The 25,074-nt window shown below is 41.6% G+C and overlaps 2 protein-coding genes across 5 annotated transcripts in view; one reads left to right on the forward strand and one right to left on the reverse strand.

The window, feature by feature from the left end:
- RAB3C (RAB3C, member RAS oncogene family) overlaps window positions 1–25,074 on the forward strand; it is a 448,802-nt gene that overhangs the window by 287,777 nt on the left and 135,951 nt on the right. The gene's annotated exons all lie outside the window — the stretch shown is intronic.
- PDE4D (phosphodiesterase 4D) overlaps window positions 1–25,074 on the reverse strand; it is a 422,688-nt gene that overhangs the window by 84,610 nt on the left and 313,004 nt on the right. For all 4 annotated transcript variants that reach the window (XM_064140535.1, XM_064140537.1, XM_064140536.1 and 1 more), the window contains 2 exons: window positions 24,863–24,936; window positions 23,673–23,722 (listed from right to left, as the gene is read on the reverse strand). In XM_064140535.1, coding sequence (XP_063996605.1) covers window positions 23,673–23,722; window positions 24,863–24,936 — 124 coding nt within the window. The remainder of the gene's footprint in view (window positions 1–23,672; window positions 23,723–24,862; window positions 24,937–25,074) is intronic.

Genomic DNA, 25,074 nt, shown 5'->3' on the forward strand with positions numbered 1-25,074 from the left:
CCTACACCCAGTCTAGATCTATGTTGTCCTGTCACTACAAGCCCTTGTAAAAAGTCTGTTCCTGACTTTCATGTAGGCCCTCTTCAGCTGCTGGAAGGATGATATAAGGTCTCCCTGGAGTCTTCTTCAGGCTGAACAGCCCCAACTCTTGCAGCCTGTTCCCATAGGGGAGTCCTCTGATAATCTTTGTGGCCCTCCTCTAGACTCTTTCCAGCATTTTGATGTTCCTCTTATTCTGGGGGCAGCAGAATTGGATGCAGTATTTCAGGTGGGGTCTCATGAGAGCCGAGTAGAGGGGGAGAATCATCCTTTGATCCACTCCTCACCCAGCCTATATTTGTGCTTAGAATTGGCCTAACCCAGGTGTAGGAGTTTGCATTTGGCCTTGTTGAACTTTATGAGGTTGTCTTGGGCTGACCTTGTATCAAGCCTGTTCAAGTCCTTCTGGATAACATCCATTCTGTCCATCATGTCAACCAGACCACGCAGCTTGATGTCATCTGCACTCAATTCCACCATCCACATCACTGACAAAGATGTTAAATAGCACTGGTCCCAGTACCGACCCCTGAAGGACACCACTTTTCACTGGTCTCCATTTGGACACTACCCCATTGATTACAAGTCTCTCAGTGAGTGGTTCATCTATCAAGACAATGCTTTTCCAACTTAGTGACCAAGGTGTTATTCAGGGTAGTGTGAAATTCTTTACACAAGTCCAGATAGGTGACGTCAGTTGCTCTTCCCTCAACCACTAATGCTGTAACAGCATCACAGAAAAAGCCACCAAGTTAGGCAAGCATGATTTGTCCATGGTGAAGTAATTTTGGCTAACACCAGCCACCTCTTCTTCATTTTCTGAATGCCTTAGCAAAGCATCACATACAGTAGTTTTGTCAGTGAATGGAAGATGAAACAATGTACTTAAACACACTGCTCTCCATGTTAAGCATTTTGGGTGATGTAATTGTCTCAGTTTTTAACACACTTTGCTTATATGCACTGTACACTGGCCTTTGTACAGTTAAATATTTCAGACCATTTGTATCTAAGAATTATATCTTCTCAGCACATTAGAGCTTATGGGGGATGTTTTTTAAATTCTCTTCTCAAAGGCAGGAGCTTGCTGTGCTGCACATCTGAGTTTTATGTCTAAATGTGACATATGGAATGTAATTTCCTGTGCTTTCATATACAAGACTTTTTAATACGTATGAGAAAATGGCAACTAAATTTTCAAAATTAATCACTGTTTTTCAGAAGGAAATTCACCTGGGACAAAGACTAAAACAAACTAAAACATTTTAGAGGAGTGTGGTTTCAGCATTGTAAATGTTATTTGGGTAGGCCAGAAAAATTTACATCTATGTGATGTTTTGTGTAATTTTGAGTTCTTTCCAAATATTTTTGAAAGACACTAAGACTCAGTTTTCAGCAATTCAGATTGCCATTTTCAGTGATTATATGATGACAGCATGCTGAAAGGCAAACTCAAGGCTTCAAATGGTTCTACACTGTTCCTTGATTTGTTTTACACATGTAGCTATTGTCAAAGCTTTTAAGCACTCTAAGTTTTATTTTTGAGATTTAAATTAGTTTCAGCATCATATAGAAAGGTTTGCCTATCATTTGGTCCACATATCTGGGCCTTGAGCAACCTGGGCTAGTGGATGGAGTTCCTGCCCATGGCACAGATGTCTGATGTCTTTTCCAACCCAAACCACTCTATGAGCTAAGGAAACACTTAACACATCTCTATCTTCAGAAACCTCTATCAACTCAGCACTGTACTTTCTGCAGTAGTACTGCTTAAGACAATTTCAAGTTTGCAGACTATCCTGCTATTCTTTGTCTAGATCTGTCCTTGGATCAACCCATTCATGTTTTCAACCACATACTTGAATAGCTGTGTAGTGACTCAACCTGATAACTTACAGACTGAAAGCAAAGGAGAAATAATACAGGTTACGTTTCAGTATGTTGTGTTCCTTGATTATTTCACCCTGTGTCTGCACAAGCATAAAAGCATATTGCGGGGAGTAGTGAGAGGAAAGAAATGAGTGATAAAGTTCAGGAATTACATAAACTCACCCTTTTGCTTAGAAGTACGTGTTGAACTATAGCTACATCCCATTTAAATCTGTGGGACTTAGATAGATGCCTCAAGTTTTCTGCAACAAAGCTTAAAGTAGGTAAGTTATAGGCAACTAAAAAGAAGAATGGCTGTTTTCTAAATCAATTGAGTTGAAATTTGAGAGTGTCTCTCAACTGAACAGTTAAAACTTAGGTGAGTCTGTGCATGAGTGTTTGAGGTACACCTGGAGAAATTACACAGAACATGTGAAAGTCACATGGCCTTCTTTGATTGGTGTCCCAGCTATGAAAGAAAAATGTTCCCACTTGTTGCTAAGACTGCCACAGGGAGTATAGCTGGAAAGTCTGTAGATATAAAAAAAAAAACCTCCTGAAGAGTCTAAAGATTAAATACAGATAATGCATATGCTTCTTTCAGTTGATTGCATTATGTAGTATGCATTATAGGGTTTAGATGGTAATTCTGACTACATTAAGTAAGGATTTGACTCATAGCCATTTCACACCATTAGTGACTCCAAACAAAATTATATCAATCTAGTTTTATGAACACTTTTTCAGTCATAATCATGAAAGTTAGCTCTAAAATAGGTTTCATGTCCCTTTCACCCTTATTTTTAAAATTCGAGAAATGCATTCCACAACATTGCAGTAGTAGTCAACATTGTGAAATAGTGCCTCTGGAAGGGAGCATCTAACATCTTCTTGGAAGAAAGATGGATATGTTATGGTGCATTTTAACCTTTTGGGTGGATAGAGTTGTTACTTTTAATTAAAAAAATATAGCTTACATGAAAACTTTTATTATACTTTGAATTGATTCTATGAAATGTTATTCTTTAGATTAGTGACTTCAGCCTCTTTTATCTTGCAAAATCGAGGTGGGAACCTCATAGAGGAATGTAATGTTGCAGGTTATAGGCTGCAGGGAATGCTACAGCCTCTCCCTGGTAGCAGGGGGTTGTGTGCCGTGCCATGGAGTCCAGGGAAGGCCCCACTGACTGGGAAAGGAGAAACATAGCCCCCATTTTCAAAAAGGGAAAGAAGGATGACACAGGGAACTACAAACCAGTCAGTCTCACCTCTGTGCCCAGGAAGATCATGGAGCAGATCCTCCTGGAGGCACTGCTGAATCAGAATAGTAATGAAGAGGTGACTGGGTATAATCAATACAGCTTCACCAAGAGAAAATTATGCCTAACAAACCTGGTGGCCTTCTATGACAAGGTCACAACATTAATAGACTAGGGGAGAGCAGCCATCATCATTTATGTGGACCTGAGCAAAGCCTTTGACACTGTTCCACATTACATCCTGCTCTCCAAGCTGGTAAAATAGGGGACTGATGGATGGCCCGCTTGGTTGACAAAGAACTGGCTTGATGGCTGCACCCGAAGAGTGGCTGTCATTAGGTTCATGTCCAAGTGGGGGCCAGGGACAAGTGGAGTCAATCAAGGGTCAGTACTGGGACCAGCCTTGTTTAACTTCTTCATTGGCAACATGGACAGTGGCATTGAGTGCACCCTCAGCAAGTTCACCAATGACTCTAAGCTGTGTGGTGTGGCCAACATGCTGGAAGGAAAGGATGACATGCAGAGGGACCTGGACAGGCTGTAGAGGTGGGCACATGCCAACCTCAAGAGGTTTAATAAGGCCAAGTGTAGCATCCTCCATCTGAGTCAGGGCAATCACAAGCACTGATATAGGCTGGGTAGTGATTGGCTGGAGAGCAGCCCTGAAGAAAAGGACCTGAGCATCCTGGTAGATGAGAAGCTCACCATAAGCTGCCAGTGTATACTTGCAGCCCAGAAAGCAAACCAGATCCTGGGTTGCATCAAGTGTGGCCAGCAGGTCAAGGGAGGTGAGACACCATCTGAAGTACTGTGTCCAGTTCTGGAACCCTTATTACAAGAAAGATGTGGATGTGGTGGAATGTGTCCAGAGAAGAGCCACAAGGATGATCAGAAGCCTGGAGCTCCTCTCCTATGACAACAGGCTGAGAGAGTTGAGGTTGTTCAGTTTGGAGAAGACAAGGCTCCAAGAAGATCTTATTGTAGCCTTCCAATATCTGAAGGGGGCCTACAAGAAAGCTGGTGAGGGACTTTTTAGGATGTTGGGTAGCAATAGGACTAGGGGTAATGGATCCAAGGTAGAGGAGGGTAGATTTAGACTAGATGTTAGGAAGAAGCTCTTCACCATAATGGTGGTGAGACATTGGAACAGGTTGCCCAGGGAGGTGGTGGAAGCCCCATCCCCGGGTGTTTTTAAGGTCAGGCTGGATATGGCTCTGGACAACCTGATCTAGTGGAGGGTGTCTCTGCCCATGGCAGGGAGTTTGGAATTAAATGATCCTAGTGACCCCTTCCAACCTTGAGAATTCTGTGATTCTGTGAAATGTGGCTCTAGTAGATGTTTTACAATTCAGCTCTGTAGGATTGAGCTACCTTTAGAAGGAATGTAGGGAACCATCACAGCATACAGTTCACAAAAAATAATGTTTTTTAGTAGACTTACCTACACTGTGAAGCAGAAATACCTACTTAAAAAACAATCTGTGAAGAGATTCTTGGGAAATCTGTCCTGTTTTTGTAGCCTCTGTTTTACACATAAACCTAACATCTTTGGAGAAAAGAGATTCAAGGTAGAAATGGCATATACTTCAACACACCATGTCTTACCACAAACATGTATCATTTGCTGAAGCAACAGTTAGTTCTTTAAGCATCAACTCTCTGTTCCAGTCAGTGTGTTCAGACAACAGGATTTATGGAACAGAACGAGGCCTTTCTTCTTTGTGCACTGAGGCTACAAGCATCCTTTGCCTTCAGAGTGTCTTCTCCAACTATGACTTATCACTGCATTATATCATACTGACCGTGAGAAAACAACAAAAGATTACAGTGGAGAAGAAAAGTATTTGTGCAGATGAAAAGCTGAACTAGATCATACAGATTCCTCTTTCTTTAGGGAACAGGAAAGTCAGAATACAAAACGTAGTTTAAGGTGGGGGATTATTGCTCCATTGCTGCAGCTTCTACTTGCCAAACTCCAATTTAAAAGAAACAAATCATCCCAAAATTCTGATTTTGTTTTTTTTTTTTTTCCCTTTAAGCAGAGGGATTTAAAATGAGTAACATTAATAGTAACAATATTGACAATTCTTCCCCAAACAAATTTTGGGTTTCTTTCCTGCTAGCAGTCTCCTTTCATCCTACTGATAGCATTTAGTTAGCTCAGGCAGCCAGACTGTGCCAATTGTTTTCTGATTTTCTCCCTAATTTATTTGGCACTGATTTCTTCCTGCGCTTCTCCTTCTAGTCATCTTTGCTCTCCTTCCACTAAAGCCTAACTAGTCAATGGTTCTTGGAATATGTCCACTAAGCAAACCACTAGCATATTGCTTAGTTAATACAAAGAGAGTTTTGTAATACTTGCTTATCCAATAATCACTTCTCTAATAGATACCCAAGTTATTTCCTGCTGCCTTACCATTGTGATGAGATATCCAGTGGCAAAATTCACTAATGTTTTATCATATTATCCTATGATTTAAGGGAAACTACCTCATTTTACATTAGATTGGCAATTTTCTACATGTCCTTGGGTCCTGATGGCATGCATCCGTGGGTGCTGAGGGAGCTGGCACAGGTTGTTACCAGACCACTCTCTACCAACATCACTCCAATCTTCAAAAAGGGTAAGAAGGAGGACCCAGGTAACTATAGGCTGGTCAGCCTCACCTCCATCCCTGGAAAAGTGATGGAGGAACTTATCCTTGGTCAAAAGGGTCATTAGGAGCAGTCAACACGGTTTTGCCAAGGGTAAGGCATGTTTGATCAACCTGACAGCCTTTTATGGGAATATAACCAAGTGAGTAGATGGAGGTAGAGCAGTGGATGTGGTTTATCTTGATTTCAGTAGTGTTTGACACTGTCTCCAACAGCATCCTTCTGGCTAAACTGAGGCAGTGTGGTCTGGGTGATCAGGTAGTGAGGTGGATTGAGAATTGGTTGAAGGAACAAAGTCAGATTTGTGGTAAATGAGATGGAGTCTAGTTTGAGGCCTGTAGCTAGTGGAGTCCCACAGTGGTCAGTACTGGGACCAGTTCTGTTCAATATATTTATCTGTGACCCAGACGAAGGCACAGAGTGCACTGTGCGCAAGTTTGCTGGTGACACCAAGATGGGTGAAGTGGCTGCCACACCAGAAGGCTATGCTGCCATTCATCAAGACTTGGACAGTCTGGAGGGTTAGGCAGGAAGAAATTTAATGGAATTCAACAAGGGCAAGCTTATAGTCTTGCACCTGGGAAAGAACAACCCTGTGAATCAGTACAGGTTGGGGACCAACCTGTTGGAAGGCAGCAAAAGGGAAAAGGATCTGGGGGACCTAGTGGATAAAAGGTTGACCATGATCCAGCAATGCGCTCTGGTGGCCAGGAGGGCCAATGCCATTCTGGGTTGTAGTAGGGCTGTGATTAGTAGGCCGAGAGAGGTTCTCCTACCCAGCCCTCCAGCCAGCTCTTGACCCATATCAGAGTGAATCTATCTAAGACATAAGCTGCCAGCTTTGCCAAGAGCTTGTTGTGGCAGATGGTGTCAAAGACTTTGCTGAAGTCCAGGTAGACTACATCCACAGCCTGCCCCACATTCACCAGGTAGGTAACCTGATCATAAAAGGAGATCAGGTTGGTGAGGCAGGACCTGCCCTTCCTAAACCCATGCTGGCTGGGCCTGATCCCTTCGCCATCCTGTAGGTGCTTTGTGATGGCACTCAAGATGACCTGTTCCATCACCTTGCCTGGCACTGAGGTCAGGCTGACAGGTCTGGAATTTCCTGGTTCCTCCTTCCAGCATATGTTAGTCAGAGACTACTTCTATGGTAATTTATTGATTTTATCTGAGCATAAGGAAAAGACTATGTGCAGAGAACTGCAGAACTTTCTAGTCCACAGAGAAGAGTTGTTATTCTTGTTTGTTTCCAGGGTAGTCTGACCCTGGCTGCTGGCTGCTCTGATTCAGTGCTTTGTTCAGGCTCCATGCTGAGGAGCTTGCATATAATAAAAGCAGAACTTAAGTGGGTGATCTCAGCCCTTAATTTTCAAATGGATACTCAGGAAAGTAAAATAGGCTTTAATGGAGCATTTATTCAGTAACCTCTTAACTTCCAAATCTATCTTTTCAATGGTACAGAAGATAATTTATCACTGATGAGAGAAGTCAGAAGCTGGATGAAGTGTGAAACAAAGGTCTACTCATACTGCATCCAATGGTCATACCAGAAGCCACATCTGCACAGTTTTGTTTCTATATTCATCAGCCAATGGACTGAAGAAAAATGACGTGGACTCAAGTCCTGTTTTTCATTCTGTTTCTTCTCACCTCAGTCCTACAGACCAAACACTCTTTCATCAATCTTTTCAATTCTGTTGTTACTCATTTGGTAAATGAAGAATCAGGTCATGGACAGATCTCAGCCGCCAGTGACCTAAAGTGCCACAGCTGAGCTGAAAGGAGAAGAGGAAGCACATGAAACTTGTTATCCTGTTTGTTTTTCCAGTGAAACAGATGGTTTGCATAAAACAGAAGAACTTTTACTGATGGAGAAAATATGATCCCTATTTAATGGTTAGAAGTGAATATATCAATGTTGGGTTGAATATCAATGTAAGCATTAATAATGTCTTTCCTGTTTTTAAATTAATAATTATTTTAATTCCAAAATATGTGAATCTATTTCAAAATCAAGGCTCTACTACACTGCAGTCCTAAGTATACTGCAAAAAAGTACCTTAAAATGTACTGGATAAAGCTTGCAGGCAGAGGTCTCCTCTATGCTCCCTTTTAGTCTCTATGCACTTGGAAAACCTAACTACACATTTCCACCAAAACAGACTACCAATAATTTAGAAGTTACATGGAATCACAGAATCACAGAATGGCCTGGGTTGGAAGTGACCTCCAGAGGTCATCTAGTCCAACCCCCTCTGCAGTAGGCAGGGGCATGCTCAACTAGATCATGGTGCCCAGAGCAAATTTACCAGAGCATTTTTTATCTCAGCTGATGGATCTCTCCAGGACTCAGGTTACTCTAATTTGGATGTTGTTCTTTCATAGTACACAGACAAAGACTCTGAATATTTGTTATGCTTTTCTTTCCAGGCATTCCTGGTCCAGTTGGGCATCAAGGACCAGAAGGATCAGAAGGACAGAAGGGCACCATGGGTAAGCATCTCTGTCACTGCTGTGAGTCTTTCAGAACTGATTGACAGTTATTATATGTGAAGGCAAAGTGTTGTAGTCTACACAATGCAAAACAGATACAGTAATTTTCTAAGCATTGACTCAGTTAATTTCAGTTACATGGACATTCTTGCCAGGAATGTTTTAAACTACAATTGTACTTCTCTGCTTAAGAAACTTGCTGTTTTATGAAAAATTAGACATTTGACTATCAGGTATCAGTGCTGAAGTATAAAACTGAAGGTACACATAATACTGAGTAAAATGCATCTTTTCATAATGCATTTTTATTAACGTTTTTAAATGATAAAATGTAAGCCACTACTTTTCAGTTAGTATAATCAAGGCAAGTCACCTCTTAAACATCCTTAGTGATCCTAAAAAACTCTTATCTTTGTCATACCTTCACTGTATAGAAGGCTTACATTTTTCAGTCTATGTAATCAGATGTAAAAAGTATTCTATTTTGTACTCTAGTTTTATTCACTTTGTCAAATTTAAGATGATACATGAGCAGCTTATGTTGTCTAAACATCAATCCCAGTCCTGCTGTTCTGCCTGAAGGCAGTTTGACATTGTTTAACAAATACACCAAACTTTGAGGAGCATGAAATAAAAAGTTTCACTTGGAATCTCTCATTCAGTTAGAAAAGTTTTTTTAACATTAATTAAAGGTCTACAACTCCAGATGGAGAAAGCTTTGATTAAGCCTTCATAGATGTAACTTATCAGTTATGACCTCTTTGTTTAACCACAGGAGAGTGAACTTTAAAAATTAAATAGAACTTAATAGCTATCTTTTCAAATGACCCATTTTAAGCAGGTAATTTTTCATTATAGCACATGACAGTGCTCCACAAATTGTGACACAGTTTTTCATAGAATATAAGCAATATAGCCTCCATGTATGAATATGAAATGCCCTCAAACTCTGTATGTGCAAGGAAATAAGTTGGTAGTCCATAGATTCACAGAATGCTTTAGGTTCAAAAGGTCCTGGAAGATCATCTAGTTCCAGCACCCCCCACCATGGGCAAGAACACCTTCCACTAGTTCAGGTTGCTCAAGACCTCATGCAACCTGGTCTTGAACACCTCTAGGGTGTGGGACCCCATGACCTCTCTGGGCACCCTGTTCCAGTGTCTTCCCACTCTCATTGTAAAGAATTTCTCCCCTATAGCCAGTCCAGATCTACCCTCTTCAAGTCTAAAGCAATTCCCTCTTGTCCTGTCACTACAAACCCTTATTAAGTCTGTTCCTGACTTTCTTGTAGGCCCTCTTCGGCAACCAGCAATAGAATAAGGGGACACAGTCTTGAGTTGTGCCAGGGTAGGTATAGGCTGGATATTAGGAAGAAGTTCTTCACAGAGAGAGTGATTTCCCATTGGAATGGGCTGCCCAGGGAGGTGGTGGAGGCACCATCCCTGGGGGTCTTCAAGAAAAGACTGGATGAGGCACTTAGTGCCATGGTCTAGTTGACTGGATAGGGCTGGGTGCTAGGTTGGACTGGATGATCTTCCAACCTGGCTGATTCTATGATTCTATGATATAAGGTCTCCCTAGAGCATTCTTTTCTTCAGGCTGAACAGCTCAACGCTTATAACTTGTTCCCATAGGGGAAGTTCTCTAGGCCTCTGATCATTTTTGTGGCCTTCCTCTAGACCCTTTCCAGCAGTTTGAAGTTCCTCTTATTCTGGGGGCAGCAGAAGGGGATGCAGTATACCAGGAGAGGTCTCATGAGAGCAGAGTAGAGAGGGGGAGTCATCTCCCTCACCCTGCTGATCACATTTCTTTTGATGCAGCCCAGGACACTGTTGGCTTTCTGGGCTGCAAGCCTATATTGCAGCACATTTTTTTGTCAGCTGACATCTCCAATTCCTTCTCATCAAAACTGCCCTTGATCAACTCCTCACTCAGCTTATATTTGTCTTTGGTATTAGCCTGACCCAGGTGTTTGACTTTGCACTTGGCCTTGTTGAACTTCATGAGATTGTTTTGGGCCCACTTCTCAAGCCTGTCCAAGTCCCTCTAGTGTGTCAATCAGACCATGCAGCTTGGTGTCATCTACATTCTTGCTGAGGGTGCATTCAATACTGCTGTCAGTATCACTGACAAAGATGTTAAACAGCACTGATCCTAGTACTGACCCCTGAGGGATGCCACTTGTCACTGGTCTCCATTTGGACACTGAGCTCTTGACCACAACTCTCTAATTGCAGCCATCCAACCAGTTCCTTATCCAGCAAGTGGTCCATACTTTTCTAATGTGGTAACTAGGATGTCATGCAGGACACTGTCAAATGCTTACACAAGTCCAAGTAGATGACACTCCTGAAGGTGACAAAGTGACTGTAAAAGTCTGGCTGGTGAGCAGAGCCCTGTCTCTTTCATTCCATGCCTGTTCTCTGTATATATTGTTTAGTATGGGCAGGAGGCAAATTAATTTTAGTGTGAATGTAATTTGTGTCCTGTATCTCACAAATATCAAGGGTAAGAAGGCTGTAAACGAGCTAACTCACCTTTTAGTTGTCACGATACAGCTATGCCTACAACTGAAAAGAGTAGCTGACATAAATATTGCTGTTTTCCAAATATGGTTTTTTTTTTTTTTTAATGCAAAACATGGATTGTTAGAAGAGGAAAAATCAACATACAGGCCTCTTTAAAGAGTGTGTACAGTAGTGATGGGGGTTTGTTGCAACTCCACTGAAGCCGATGATTGTCAGTCCTTTATTGAGAATCTTGGGAAACTGTTACCTTGTTTCGCAAACAGAGTAGGAGTAGGTGATGTTAAAACAAAGGACATCTACATTGCTGATTGGTTACTGAATTACATGGACTAGCTGGAGGTTATAGAATCAGAATCAACCAGGTTGGAAGAGACTTCCAAGATCATCCAGTCCAACCTAGCACTCGTCCCTGTCCAATCAACTAGACCATGGCACTAAGTGCCTCATCCAGTCTGTTTTTTTAACACCTCTGGAAGCTGTATTTGCTCTGGACCATACAGTATAAACCTGTTTCTTTTATCTGCTATCTGAATTCATAGAATAATAGAATGTTTTGGGTTGAAAGAGACCTTAAAGGTCATCTAATTTCAACTGACTTGCCATGGGTAGGGATACCCTCCACTAGACAAAAGTTGTGCAAAGCCTCATCCAACCAGGACCTGAGCAGTTCCAGGCATGGGGTATCCACCTCCTTTTCAGGCAAGCAGTTACAGTGTTTAGTCACCTTCACAGTAAAGAATTTCTTCCTATGTCTAATCTAAATCTACATTCTTTCAGTTGAAAATTATTCCTGCTGTCCTATCACTACACTTCCTGATAAGAGTTCCTTGTTATTGTTCCTGTAGCCCCCCCTTCAGGTACTGGAAGGCTGCTATAAGAGCTTCTTGGAGCCTTTTCTTCTTCAGGCTTAACAACCCCAACTCCCCCAGCCTGTCTTCACAAGGGAGGTACTCCAGCCCTCTGATTATCTTTGTGGCCCTCCTCTGCATCCACTCAAGCAGGTCCATGTTATTCTTAGGCTGGAGGCCCCGGAACTGCATGCAGTACTCCAGATGGAGTCTCACAAGAGCAGAAGCAGCCCTGGATGTGACTGGCTTTCTGGGCTGCAAGCACGTATTTTGTCTTGTATTCAATTTTTCATCCTTCAGTTCTTCAATGCCTTCCAGTAGTTTCCTGGATTGCCTGCAGTTTGCTGTGCTGCTTTTCCAGCAGATGCCCAGGTGGCTGAACTGCCCTATAGAGAGCAGGGATGGGGAGCACAATGCTCTTCATCAACCTCTTCCTGATTGATTGGCCTACAGTGTACACCAGTGCAAAATTTGTTGTTTTGGCATATTTTCACCCATATGCTCTCAAACACTGCATTACTGTTCTTCAAAAATAGGTCCATGCAATGAATTTTATTGTTGGCATGGATGGTACCTGCCTCACCACTCCTTCCTTGCCTGTCCCTTCTGAATATTTCATAGCTGTCAGTCACAGCATTCCAATCATGTAATTCAGCTCACCATATTTCTGTCGTAGAAATAATTTTCCCATCTGGGCAGTAGCTCCTACTGTTTGTTCCCCATGCTGCATGCTTTGGTATAGAGGCACTTCAGTTGGGCTATCAGCCACATCCTCATTTTGGAGGAGCTTGCCCTGATTACCTTGAGACAATTCATGAGGGATTCTCAGTTGCTTCCTAATGCCTCAGCAGCCTCAGAATATTCTTAAATGATCAGAATATCATTCCCTTCCCACAATAAATCTACTTTAAAGCTCTGTTTCTAAGTCCGGACAGCTCAGGATACTCTAGCTTACACTTGTGTCAGTTGAACTCTGTCATCCGTCAACAGGCCTGGTTTCTCAAAGGCATGCCTGAGATCATAGAAGCCAAGAGCTAAGGCATGGCATTAGCTAAGCAGCAAGTCATTCACCTGTTCAGATTATCTCCTTTTTCTTGATTCCCCTTCTGTGACTGGGAAGGTAGAGAAGAACACCAGCTGTACTTCCAGTCTTTTTAATATTGTTTCAAGGGACATAAAGTCTGTTTTGATATTCCTGAGTCATTGCAGTATCATTTGATCCTGCTTAGAATAGTAGGAACAGTTACAGTCTGCAGGCCTTACTAGGATCCACAGCTTCTCAGTGACACCATGAATGTGAGCTCCTAGCAGGCAGCAAATGCTGAAGATACTGTCAGGGTAACAAATTAGTGCTGTGATGCTTCTAAGCAAGGAGTCTTCCATTACTAACAAGGAGTCTTCCATTACTAACCCCTGGATGGGGCTCTGAGCAACCTGATCTAGTGTGGGGTGTCCCCTGCTCATGGCAGAGGAGTCAGAGCTAGATGATCCTTGAAGTCCCTTCCAACCCTGATAATTCTATGATTCTATGATTCTGTTGTGGGTGAGTGGTTAGACTGGCTTTGTATGGTTGGCCTTTCATGGTTTGCCCATTACTCTGTCTTTCTTCTCTCCATCCTCAAGGCATCATACCTGTTATGCAGGGGGACTTTGTGAGGAAGGAGAAGACTCCCTCTCCCCCCCTGAGCAGACACAAGAATCCAGTCTGCTTTGTTTTGTGAGTTGGTAGTGTCTGTCACCTTAGGATTGGAAACAAACTTCCTTTCCAAAATCTAAAAGCAGGGCTGTCACTCAGATTGGAGTCACAGAATCATTTTTGTTCTCCATCTGGACACACTTGCACTGGTAATATCCATCTCTGGCTAACATCCCCCCACTCTGGGGGACTTCCAGGATCTGGAGTTCCAAGCAACGTTGGGTTTGAGCAGCTCTTTCATTCCTTGGGGGCTCAATCTGAGTGTACGAGTTCACTTAGGGAGGTTTAAATCACTCTGACTTGGCTTTCAGTCACAGCTCTGCAGTTGCAAGTGAAAACCATTTTATTTCAACAGAAGGGTACCTCCATTTTGCTATCAGAAGAAAAAAGCCTGTTTTCTGAAGGCAGCCCTCCCTTCTGTGCCTTTCCACACAAAATGAATTGCAGAACAAGAGAAAAAATGCTATTCCATAATGCATCACCTCAAATACTCAAAAGCATGTATTTCTGTTCTTAAAATGAGGCTTGACGTGTACACCCATAGTTGAATTTATTAAATAAATGTGAACTGGTGTCTGGTCTAAGAAGGAAATAAAATGGAGTAATTTCTAGGTTCAGATGCATCTTAGATTTTACTCTCAATTACAATAATGCCACTCATCAAATAAACCTATTCAAGAAGGCACTGTATATCATGTGGACTAGTGATTTAGTTTTTAATCCTTCCATCTCAACCATGTGTTTCTGCTGCCCTTTCAGTACTGAGAGCAGTACCTTGACCATAACTCAAGTCCAACAAGAAGGAATGAAAGCATCGAGTAGCAAATTCAGTTGGATTCATAACCTCCCAGTCTTTGCAAATAGATTATTTCACTATTTTTTGTATATATAACAAAATCTGAAGGGATGCTTCTGACAGTAAGTCACATGCTTCTGACATTTTAGTAAATGAAATGCAGCTTGTTATTGAAGATTTCCATATAATCTCCTCTATCTGATGAGAAACCTCTGGGTTCAGGATCACAGAACCACAGGATGCCAGGGGTTGGAAGGGACCCAAAGAGAACATTGAGTCTAACTCCCCTTGAAAGAGCAGGATCACGCGATCTAGGGTTAGTCTTTTATGCAAAATTGTAAAGAAGTGCAATTTTGCAATTATGAGTTATTATTAAATTACTTTTATATTACATATACACATTTTCACTTACAGGTCCTTCGGCACTGCATTTGTAATACGTGCGGCTAGTTATATAATCTATCTTTAAATCAATTTTAAAGCTATGACTATGAATTAGGTATTATGTCTATTTAATATATACATATTTATGAATCAGAGACCCTGTAATTTCAGTTTAATTAAGACCTGCTGATTAATCAGTATTTGTGATACCTTCCAGAGGCTACAAAGCTCATTCATTTGGACAAATTTAACTCATTCTGCATGTGGAATATTTGCACAAAGACCAGCTACCAGGCCAAGTTTGTAAACCTTCATTAATGGACAAAGAAACTGAGAATGCCTTTCTGTCTTAAATCTCACATATATCAACAAATACATTATATAAATAGTTCTTAATTTAAATTATTCTGGTTTAGGAATGAAGATAATATAATTGTAGTAACCAGATGTATCTAGAGGTTGCTCACTTTTTTATCCCTCAAAAATTTAACTTTGTAAGATCAGTTCTTGAGTCACAGCTCCTTTCCTTTCCTTTCCTTTCCTTTCCTTTCCTTTCCTTTCCTTTCCTTTCCTTTCCTTTCCTTTCCTTTCCTTTCCTTTCCTTTCCTTTCCTTTCCTTTCCTTTCCTTTCCTTTCCTTTCCTTTCCTTTCCTTTCCTTTCCTTTCCTTTCCTTTCCTTTCCTTTCCTTTCCTTTCCTTTCCTTTCCTTTCCTTTCCTTTCCTTTCCTTTCCTTTCCTTTCCTTTCCTTTCCTTTCCTTTCCTTTCCTTTCCTTTCCTTTCCTTTCCTTTCCTTTCCTTTCCTTTCCTTTCCTTTCCTTTCCTTTCCTTTCCTTTCCTTTCCTTTCCTTTCCTTTCCTTTCCTTTCCTTTCCTTTCCTTTCCTTTCCTTTCCTTTCCTTTCCTTTCCTTTCCTTTCCTTTCCTTTCCTTTCCTTTCCTTTCCTTTCCTTTCCTTTCCTTTCCTTTCCTTTCCTTTCCTTTCCTTTCCTTTCCTTTCCTTTCCTTTCCTTTCCTTTCCTTTCCTTTCCTTTCCTTTCCTTTCCTTTCCTTTCCTTTCCTTTCCTTTCCTTTCCTTATTATTCACTGATTATGTAAAGAGAACTACTATCAACTGGAAACTAGGCACAATTCATACCACTGCTTGGAAAATGTGACTCACAGTGGGAGAAGCCTCTCTTCTGGTTGAAGCACGGGACACCACACAGAGAAGCATGGAACATCCAACAAGGAGTATTCCAGCCTGGTCTCAGTTATAGGAGAGAGATGGCACTTCAAGGGAGCAACTCATCTGCCTTTTAATGAGGCATATAACATAAGTCAGTTTGCACATTTGCTCACTGACAATGACTATAAGGGGAGTCTAAAGAGCTGGAAAAATAGATTATCTTAATCCTAGATGTCTAAAGTAAGAAAATTTCCATATAAGATGTCTGTTGTTACAATAAAATTTCTCACCTCCTACCATCTAGTTTGTCTGCAAAAGGAACAGTCAGCATGTTGTAGCATACTTGGCTGATGTAGAAGATGTACGCCCTTGATATATATTAGCTTCTTTAAGCACATTTTCCAAGAGAGATTCATGTGGATACAGTGAGTAGAACAGACAATATTTTGATCTTCAACTTCTACATCACTTCTCAGTTCCAGAGTTTCTTACATTTTTTACTAATCCATTTATGCCTCCGGGTTAGCTTTTTTAAAATGGTAAGCAAAATTCTGTACCTGCTAGTGTAGTCAATTTGCTTTACCAAATCCTTTCTTATCTTTCTTCTATTGTTTTCCCTGCACCTTCTGCAGAAGTTCCTTTTTACTTTACTTTCACTTTCTGTGACAGTCCCTTTCCTCGGTTAGTGTCTTCCCAAAGACATTTCTTCAAGGAAGATTAATATTATAAACTCATCATCTCAAGTGTCTCTTTGTGATTTTGCATTGGAGATAGTTTAGTGGCATTTCACATTCCAGTCCTTTAGTTTCTTACAGTAGTAATCAGTTCCATCTGAGATTGTTAGCTCAGATGGATGATATGATGGGGCTCTACCTGTCTGGTGTATTGTTCTGGATACTCCTTGCTATGAATTCTGGAGAACAGCACAACCATGAGAATTTCTCTGAAGATCTGCATAAGCTACATTTCAAACATTCCTCAGGACTCAAAAAAATCAGTAGCATCTGAAAGGGTTTTCAATCACTCTGTGAAAAGTATGGAAATTGTTTGTAACATGTCTTTCTTCTTTATGTTGTAATAGTGTTTTACTAGGATTCTAAGTGCCTCAAGAAAGCACCTATCCATACTTCTGAGCTTATGCCATGAAATTTGTTGCTATGGAAATATCAAAACTAGTCCATAACTAAGAACAGGCAAACCCACCCAGGCGAAATCACATGCAGCCTCAATATCCATTCAATGATCAAACTGAATTGTGGCCATTTTCATGCTTTATAGTGTCTTAATAACTTTCCTCTATCATAGAACTGTTTTATCCACTTATATCCAATACACAGAGGCCTCAGCACACTCAGTTCCACATATAATTTGGACACAGCAGTTCCAGCAGCATCTCTGAAAAATCAATTTAAACTAAATCAGATTAAATTATCCTCACTATTCTTTGCCTTCTCTAGCCTCCTTTAAATTTCTTGGCACAGAATTGTTTTCTGCATTAATTGCAGCACCAACACTGTTGCCTTCCTCCTAAACATTAAAACTTCAGATGATGTATTGCTTCTGCCACATAGAATGGAATTTAAAGAGCAGCAGCATCTTTCGGCTGAGTGTGTCTTAAGTCCAGTTGGGTGATCAGCTTCTGGTGCAGAAAAGATGCCGACCTCAGGAAAACAGCTGCGGAATAGTGTGTAGGTAGGCTCAGTGTGTGTTCACTTGTATGTGTATCTTCTGTTCTTGATACCATATTTTCTTTGACTATGAGGGATTTTACAATGTTACAGTCTTTCTTAATCCTTTGGAATCAAAGAAAGAGAACTATTTTCCAGTATTTCTGTCTCCAGTTCAGATAACAGACTTCTGGGTAACTGCATTGTATGAGACAAATCCCATGATTTAAAATAGTTGTTACATAAGCCAGCAAGGTGCCCAAACAGCCTAGAAAGCCAATAGCATCCTGGCCAGGATCTAGAATAGTGTGTCCAGGAGGAGTAGGGAAGTGACTGTGCCTCTGTACTTAGCACTGGTGAGGCTGCACCTTGAGTGCTGTGCTCAGTTTTGAGTGCCACAGTATGAAAGAGACATTGAGGTGATGGAGTGGGTCCAGAGAAGGGCAAGGAAGCTAGTGAGTGGTCTGAAGAACAAGTTATATGAGGAGTCACTGAGTGGGATCACAAATCACAGAATCACAGAATTAACCAGGTTGGAAAAAACTTCTAAGATCATCGAGTCCAACCTATCACCTAACCCTTCTAATTAACTAAACCATGGCATTAAGTGCCTCATCCAGCCTCCTCATGGAGAAAGGGGTCTGGAGCAGCAATTCTCTTTGTTGTCTAACGTGTCAGCATTAAGATCGACTTAAGTAGAGCTTCAGGAACTTCTGTGACTTATTATTTAGACAGAAGCCTCATCTCATCCTGAATTACAGTGAAAACTGTATTAAAATTCTCACATCCTTCACTGAATTGTATTACACTTACAGAAAGCAGAGAGATGTGTAGTCAGACAAGCTTGGCCACGTGTGAGCTTACATGTTAAGAAATTCTGTATTCACAACTCTTTTTCAATTGTTCTTGGAGGCACACCACAGTGGCATTTTTTGATCGGTAGGAGAGGGGAGATGTTATTGTGTTTCGTGACTACCTGTTTGTAGTGAGGAGGTGTTGGTGTCTTCTCCTTATTAACTAGCAATAGGACAAGAGGATATGGATCTCAAATTGTGCCAGGGCAGATTTAGATGGGATATTTGGAAAAAAGATCTTTACTGAAAGAGTGGTCAGGCATTGGAGCAGGCAGCCCATGGAGGTGGTGGATTCATCATCCCTGGAGGTGTTAAAAAAATGCATAGACGTGGCATTTCAGTACATGGTTTAGTAGTTACGGTAGTGGTGGGTTGACTGTTTGTGGTGGAGGGGCTGCAGCCCCAAAACTGAGGCCTGTCTATGCCTCTACACGCCTGGACATGTTTTTCTGCCAGGACTCATGCCAGTAAACAGGTTGTGTAACAAACACACACCCAGCCTGTGTATCCCTGGGGTCCGCCCAGGTAATCCCCTATTGGGAGGGTCCAGGCAAACAGCTACTACCTATTAAGGTTTGGCTTACTGCCAGCCTGATTGGTCACTTTAGATGGCCAAATGAGCCACGAACCTCGGCTCAAGAGTCTATAAAGAGGGGTGCAAAGGAGCACCACGTGTTCAGAGTGTTCAGAGTGTTCAGAGGTTCAAGCTCAGCTCTCTGATCCACATAGCAGCACAGACCTGCTTGCATGGCCTAGATACAGGATCAGGCCCTTACTCACTCACTTGCATTGATCTCAAGGAGCAGTTAAGCTGTCTGCAAACCCTTTGAGAAGCAGAGCACATGCACACCTGCACTTCATACATGCATGGGGAGCCAAGAGCCCCCTGCCTAAGCCTAGAGCAGCTGTACACACTGGCTTGCTATCTTGCATTTATCTACGGAGCTCAAGTCTCCCTGCAGCCTAGCACACTGCTTGCCAGCTGTCCTGTAAGCCTGGAAAGATCCAGACTCAGCAGACCTTCCAGATTGTCTGCGAAACCTACAAACACAGCCTGGTAGCTGTACAGACAACCGTGTCAGAAGCTGCATGGACAAATCCTCCTCTTGCACCTGGAAATCCTGCCAGCTGAGCATCCCTGGACACACGGCATCCAGAGGAACCAGCAGCACCGAGGCAGAGACTACTTCACACCAGGAGAGAAGGTCAGAGAAATCCTGTTTACCCCAGGGACTGGGAACACTTATCATTCTCCTGCAAGCTGGGATAGATTCCAGCCTCACCAAGACCTGAACACTGGGCACACACTGTGACACAATCCCGGGAGGGTGATTAATAATTAAGCAAGCTTTAAGAGCAACACATTTAAGCAAGCTTTAATTCCTTTGTAAAATAAGTTACCTCTGTCTTAAGAGCAGACACAGTTTCAGCCCTTGCTGGGCAAACAGTATAGTTGTTAAGAGGCATTAAGCCTAAGGGAATCTTTCTCTCTGTCAATAGTTGTTGATAATTTGATAATTAATAATCCAATCCCTGTAAATATATAATATCCCAACTGTTTTCATAACCATGCATAACGAACTTGATTACATAGTGGTTGGGGGTGATACAAATTTGTAAATATTAATTTTAATAAATAATTTTATAAAAAATTTAATACCACCTCAAATTAATTTCTCACCTCCCCCTAACAGAGAAGGAATAAGAGAAATCCCTCTGCAACACTGTTGAACTATGATTCTAATACTGATAAATAAAATGTATCATGGAGAGTAGTATAAAGAAAGATTTAATCCTCTGTTCCCTGATGGGACCCACAAAAAAAGTGCTTGTATTGTTTGAACTACCCAACAACCACTATGAAAACATATCTATTTTATGTCATTCAAAGAGACTGGGAGGAAGGAAGTCTACAAAAACATCCACAATTTAGATGAAGAGATGGGTGCTTGTCAGTGGGGACTCAATCCTAAAGGGTGTTGACCAGATCTCTAGGGAAGTATGTTGCCACTCTGGTGCCAGAGTTAAGGATGTAGTGACAAAAATTCCTACCCTGGTCCTCCCAACAGACTACTACCCATTGATGATTTTCTAAATGGGCAATAATGACATCTCAAAAATAAATTCGGTAACTGAAGATGCAGACATGGCAGAGTGGCTGAATGCCTTCCTTGTCTCAGTCCTTACTCCTAAGACCAGCCCTCAGGAATTCCAGTCGCTGGAAGCAAGTGAGCAGAACTGGAGAGAAAAGGCCACTCCACTTGTCAGTCAGGACTGGGTTAGAGATCACTTGTGCCAACCAAAACCACACAAATCCATGGGCCCCAATGGGTTGTATCCACAAGTGCTGAGAGAGCTGCTGATGTTGTTGCTGAGCCTCTCTCCATCATTTTTGAAAAGTCATGGAGAACAAGAGAGATGCCTGATGACTGGAAGAAAGCCAGTGTCATTGCTGTCTTCAAAAAAGGCAGGAAGGAAGACCCAGGCAACTACAGACCAGTCAGCCTCACCTTCATCCCTGGAAAGGTGATGGAGCAGCTCATTCTGGAGGCGATCTCCAACCACATGGAAGAAAAGAGAGTTATTAGGAGTAGCCAACATGGATTTACCAAGGGGAGATCTTGCTTGGCTAAGTTGATAGTCTTCTATGATACCATGAGCAAATGGGTAGATGAAGGAAGGGCTGTGGATGTCATCTACCTTGATTTCAGCAAGGCTTTGATACTGCCTCCAACAACATCCTCATAGATAAACTCAGGAGATTTGGCATAGACAGCTGGTCTGTGAGGTGGACTGAAAATAGGCTCCACAACAGAATTTAGAGAGTTGTCGTCAATGGCACAGAGTCAAATTGGAGGCCTGTGGCCAGTGGTATTTGCCAGGGATCAGTATTGTGCCCAGTTTTGTTCAATGTCTTTATCAACAATCTGGATGAGGGCATTGAGTGTACCCTCTGCAAATCCTTTGACTGGGGGAAGAGGTGGGTGGTTGACAGTCTTTCAGATTGTACTGCCATCCAGCGAGATCTGGACAGGCTGGAGAGCTGGGAGAAGGCAAACATTATGAAGTTCAGTAAGGAGAAGTGCAAGGTCCTGCATCGGGGAAGGAATAACAACAGACATCAGTACAGTTTGGGGGCTGCCCTGCTGGAAAGCAGCTCTGTGGAGAAAGATCTTGGAGTCCTGGTGGACAGCAGATTCTGCATGGGACAGCAATGTGCCCTTGTGGCCAAGAGAGCCAATGGCATCCTGGGGTGCATCAGGAAGAGTGTGGCCAGCAAGGCTAGGGAGGTTCTTCTCCCCCTCTACTCTGCCCTAGTGAAACCACATCTGGAATACAGTTTTGGGCTCCCCAGTTCAAGAGACACAGGGACCTGCTAGAGAGAGTTCAGTAGAGAGCCATTAAAAATGACTGGGGGACTTAAGTATCTTACCTATGGAGAGAGACTGAGAGCCCTGGGGCTGTTCAGTCTGGAGAAGAGAAGACTGAGAGGAGATATGATCAATGTCTACAAATATCTGAGGGGTGGGTGTCAAGTGGATGTGGCTAACCTCTTTTTGCTGGTCAGCAGCAATAAGACAAGGAGCAACGGCTACAAACTGGAACACAGAAGGTTTCACCTCAACATGAGGAGGAACTTCTTTACAGTGGGGGTGACTGAGCACTGGAACAGGCTGCCCAGAGAGATTGTGGTGTCTTCTTCTTTTGGAGACTTTCAAAACCTGCCTGGATGTGTTCCTGTGTGAACTACCCTAGTGGATCCTGCCTTGGCAGAGAGGTTGGGCTTGCTGATCTCTGGAGGTCCCTTCCAACCTCTAAAGTTCTGTGATTCTGTGATTACAAGATGAGTTCCTAGTAGAAGAAAATGATACAGAACTGCCAAGATTGGATCTCTCAGAAGTAAATATGGATACTGTGTAAGGCTACATGTAAAATACCTCACAATGTTAACACATTCCGCAGCCTAACAACAGAAAATACTGAACATGACAAAAACACACTTCTCCTCAAAGGAGTACAACTTCTTCCTGAAGTTACAAATTTGATGCACAATTAAAAATGCAAGAACTTCTAAAAAAAATCTGGGAACGTTTTGGTTTTGTAAGTGTCTGTATACCTTCACCAAAAGTCGAAGCAGATGATTTTTCACTCTGCCAACACACGATAAAGAATGTGACTACCTGAATAATTACACAGTGCGTGAAGACATGGATTAACATGATGTTAAGAGTGTAAAAGCAAACAAAGTGTGTTCCATTAGAGATGTCCAAGACCAACATGCCCTAATAAAAGTGCCACAGGGTAAAATTTTCAGAGTCTTGCAATGTCAGTCCTGTTTTCAAGTTAATGTTTCTTTAGAAATAAGTGTCTTCTACAAGTGAACTATTTTTCTCTTACCTACTGATGTTATAGAAATAGAATTTACCATCCTGAATCAGAAAAGTCCATTTTGAAAATTTCTCCTTATTGCCTACAGGCTTGTAATGCAAAGATTTTGCTTTGGTGTAGTGTGCTAGTTTGAAGCAGGCTAGAATGTTTTGGTGAGAAGGATTAGATTGCAGGCTGTGAAAGGAAAACAAGGGTGATGTCTACTCACTCATAGGCTTGCTGAGAGGTATAAGAACAAGAATCTGAACATTGATAAAGAACTTCTGCTTCTTCTTCTGCTGGGGAGCTTGGAGATGCATTTTTTTTTCTCTCTCTAGCCTCTCTGCTGTTTCTCTGATTAATCCACTTTGCTTCCTAACCCCCTGGCCGAACCTCCATTCTTGCTTGGGAGTGGAGTAAGGTTGAGAGAGGTGGGAGAAGGTGGAAGGGCATTTGGAAGCCCCTCCTGGGGACTCAGGTTTCTGGGAGGGCTGTTGTGTTTCTGTATTACCTTTCACCTTGTAGATTTCTGTATATAACTGTATATACTGTAAATATCTGCTTGCATATTGTGCTAGCTGTAAATATAAGCTTCATTCAATTTCCAGAACCGTCTGAGTCTAGTCTGGGTGATTTCCAAAGTGGTGGGTGGGTAACACTCAAACCATCACATGTAGCTACAGAATTCTATGTCCCAAAGAAAGATCGATTCATTCCTGATACAAGCTCTTTCTACCATGTCTTACAGCAAGAAAAACAAAAGCTAACAAAGGTAGTCATGACACAGTCACGCACTGCTATATAAAGAAAAGCAAAATATTGGAAAAGAAATTAAAATCAGAATATTTTATATATATATATATAAAAGAAAGCTGACATGACACAACACCAGAAGTCACAGACTCAAGTCACCGCATTGCTTAATTTCTCTTTAGTAAAACAGATATAAGGATAAAGGAAAAAAAAGATTATTTTAAGAAAATGCAGTTTCCAGTGAGTTTTTTTTAAATATGTATTAAAAAAAAATCAGTCATATTAATTCTTCTTACCTGTTATAGTTGCTTTGTTGATAGATGGTTGGTTACACATTGGCGATCGCCTGTTTAAAAGAAAAAAATGCGTAAGCCTGATAAATTCACAAATGAGTGAGTCCTTGAACAATATAATAGCAAACACATTTCTGTGTGTATCCTGCAGTATCCTGGCATTAACAAAGATGAAGTTAACTCAGGACAGAACTTTTTTTTAATGTAGCAGGGAATTCACAACTGGCCCTGAAACCTCCCTGCAAATGGCAAACTCCAAGGAAGGAGTATTTCGGGAATTTACATTTAAAACCTGCCTAATTATACCCAAAGCTTACACATATATGTAGATGGTTATTATTCTAACATGGCTATCATGTCCCATGTGCTCCCTTTGTTTTCCACACTCTTATTTTTCTTTTGTAATTCACACATTATTTTGAATATAGATTTCTTAATAATCTTCAGTGCAAACAGCTCAGTGGGTTGCTTTGTGCAATGAATGAAGTTAGACGTTGCTGGACTGATGCAGTTGCATAGGGATGTGTGGATGACTGCTATCAGAGGTTACATAGGGTCTGCATATTCCAATCACAGGTGCAGAACGTGTCTTTTAGGAGCACTGCATGTACAATGGCAGGCAGCTGTCTTTTGAATGCTAATTACTTCTAAAGATGCATATTCTGGGTGAAGGAAATGACTCCACTACAAAATTTGCCTGTGTCACTAACGGCAATGTTAACTGTGATGCTATTACACAACTGGAGAAAGATCGTTATTTATAATGCCTCATGAATCATCAACTACTGCGGATAGATTAACTCGGATGACTTAGGCAGAGTTCTGCGTTCAGATCGTGCAAGTAGCTCACAATGTGTGTAGCTGTCTGCTTACTTTAGTGCATTTGCAAAACTCAAGACTTGGCCTGAATGATCATCTTTGAATGATCTTTGGCATAAGGCTAATTTATTGAAATTCATATAAATTGCACAAAACTACTCCATATTTATACAAGGAGCAGTTACTGTAGGCAAGAGGGATGTTGTATCAGATACCCAGTACAGAACCTTCAAGAGATTAGGAATCTTATTACTCATCCACACGCTTTGTGCAGCTTTGATGGCACAGACTGAAATCAGTAACATGTGGTTTTTATTCTTAATTTACATTTTAAAAGCATCACTGCAAAAAGGTGACCAAAACCTGACACTCACTTGCTGGGTGCCCGATCTTGTAAATTCGTTAGTGCAGCAAAATTATTCCGTACAGTACGCAGGCTGGCCAGCACCTGGAACAGAGAAGATGGTCTTAGTCTCAATTTTTGCACAGGTGAGATTGATTTATGTCTTCTCTACAATGCTGAAAGAAAAAAAGGATAGGACACTGCAAAACAGCTGTGAGTTTTCCAGGGTTGGTTTGTCTGAAA

Source organism: Pogoniulus pusillus, chromosome Z (genome assembly GCF_015220805.1).
Source record: "Pogoniulus pusillus isolate bPogPus1 chromosome Z, bPogPus1.pri, whole genome shotgun sequence".
NCBI classification, from domain to species: domain Eukaryota; kingdom Metazoa; phylum Chordata; class Aves; order Piciformes; family Lybiidae; genus Pogoniulus; species Pogoniulus pusillus.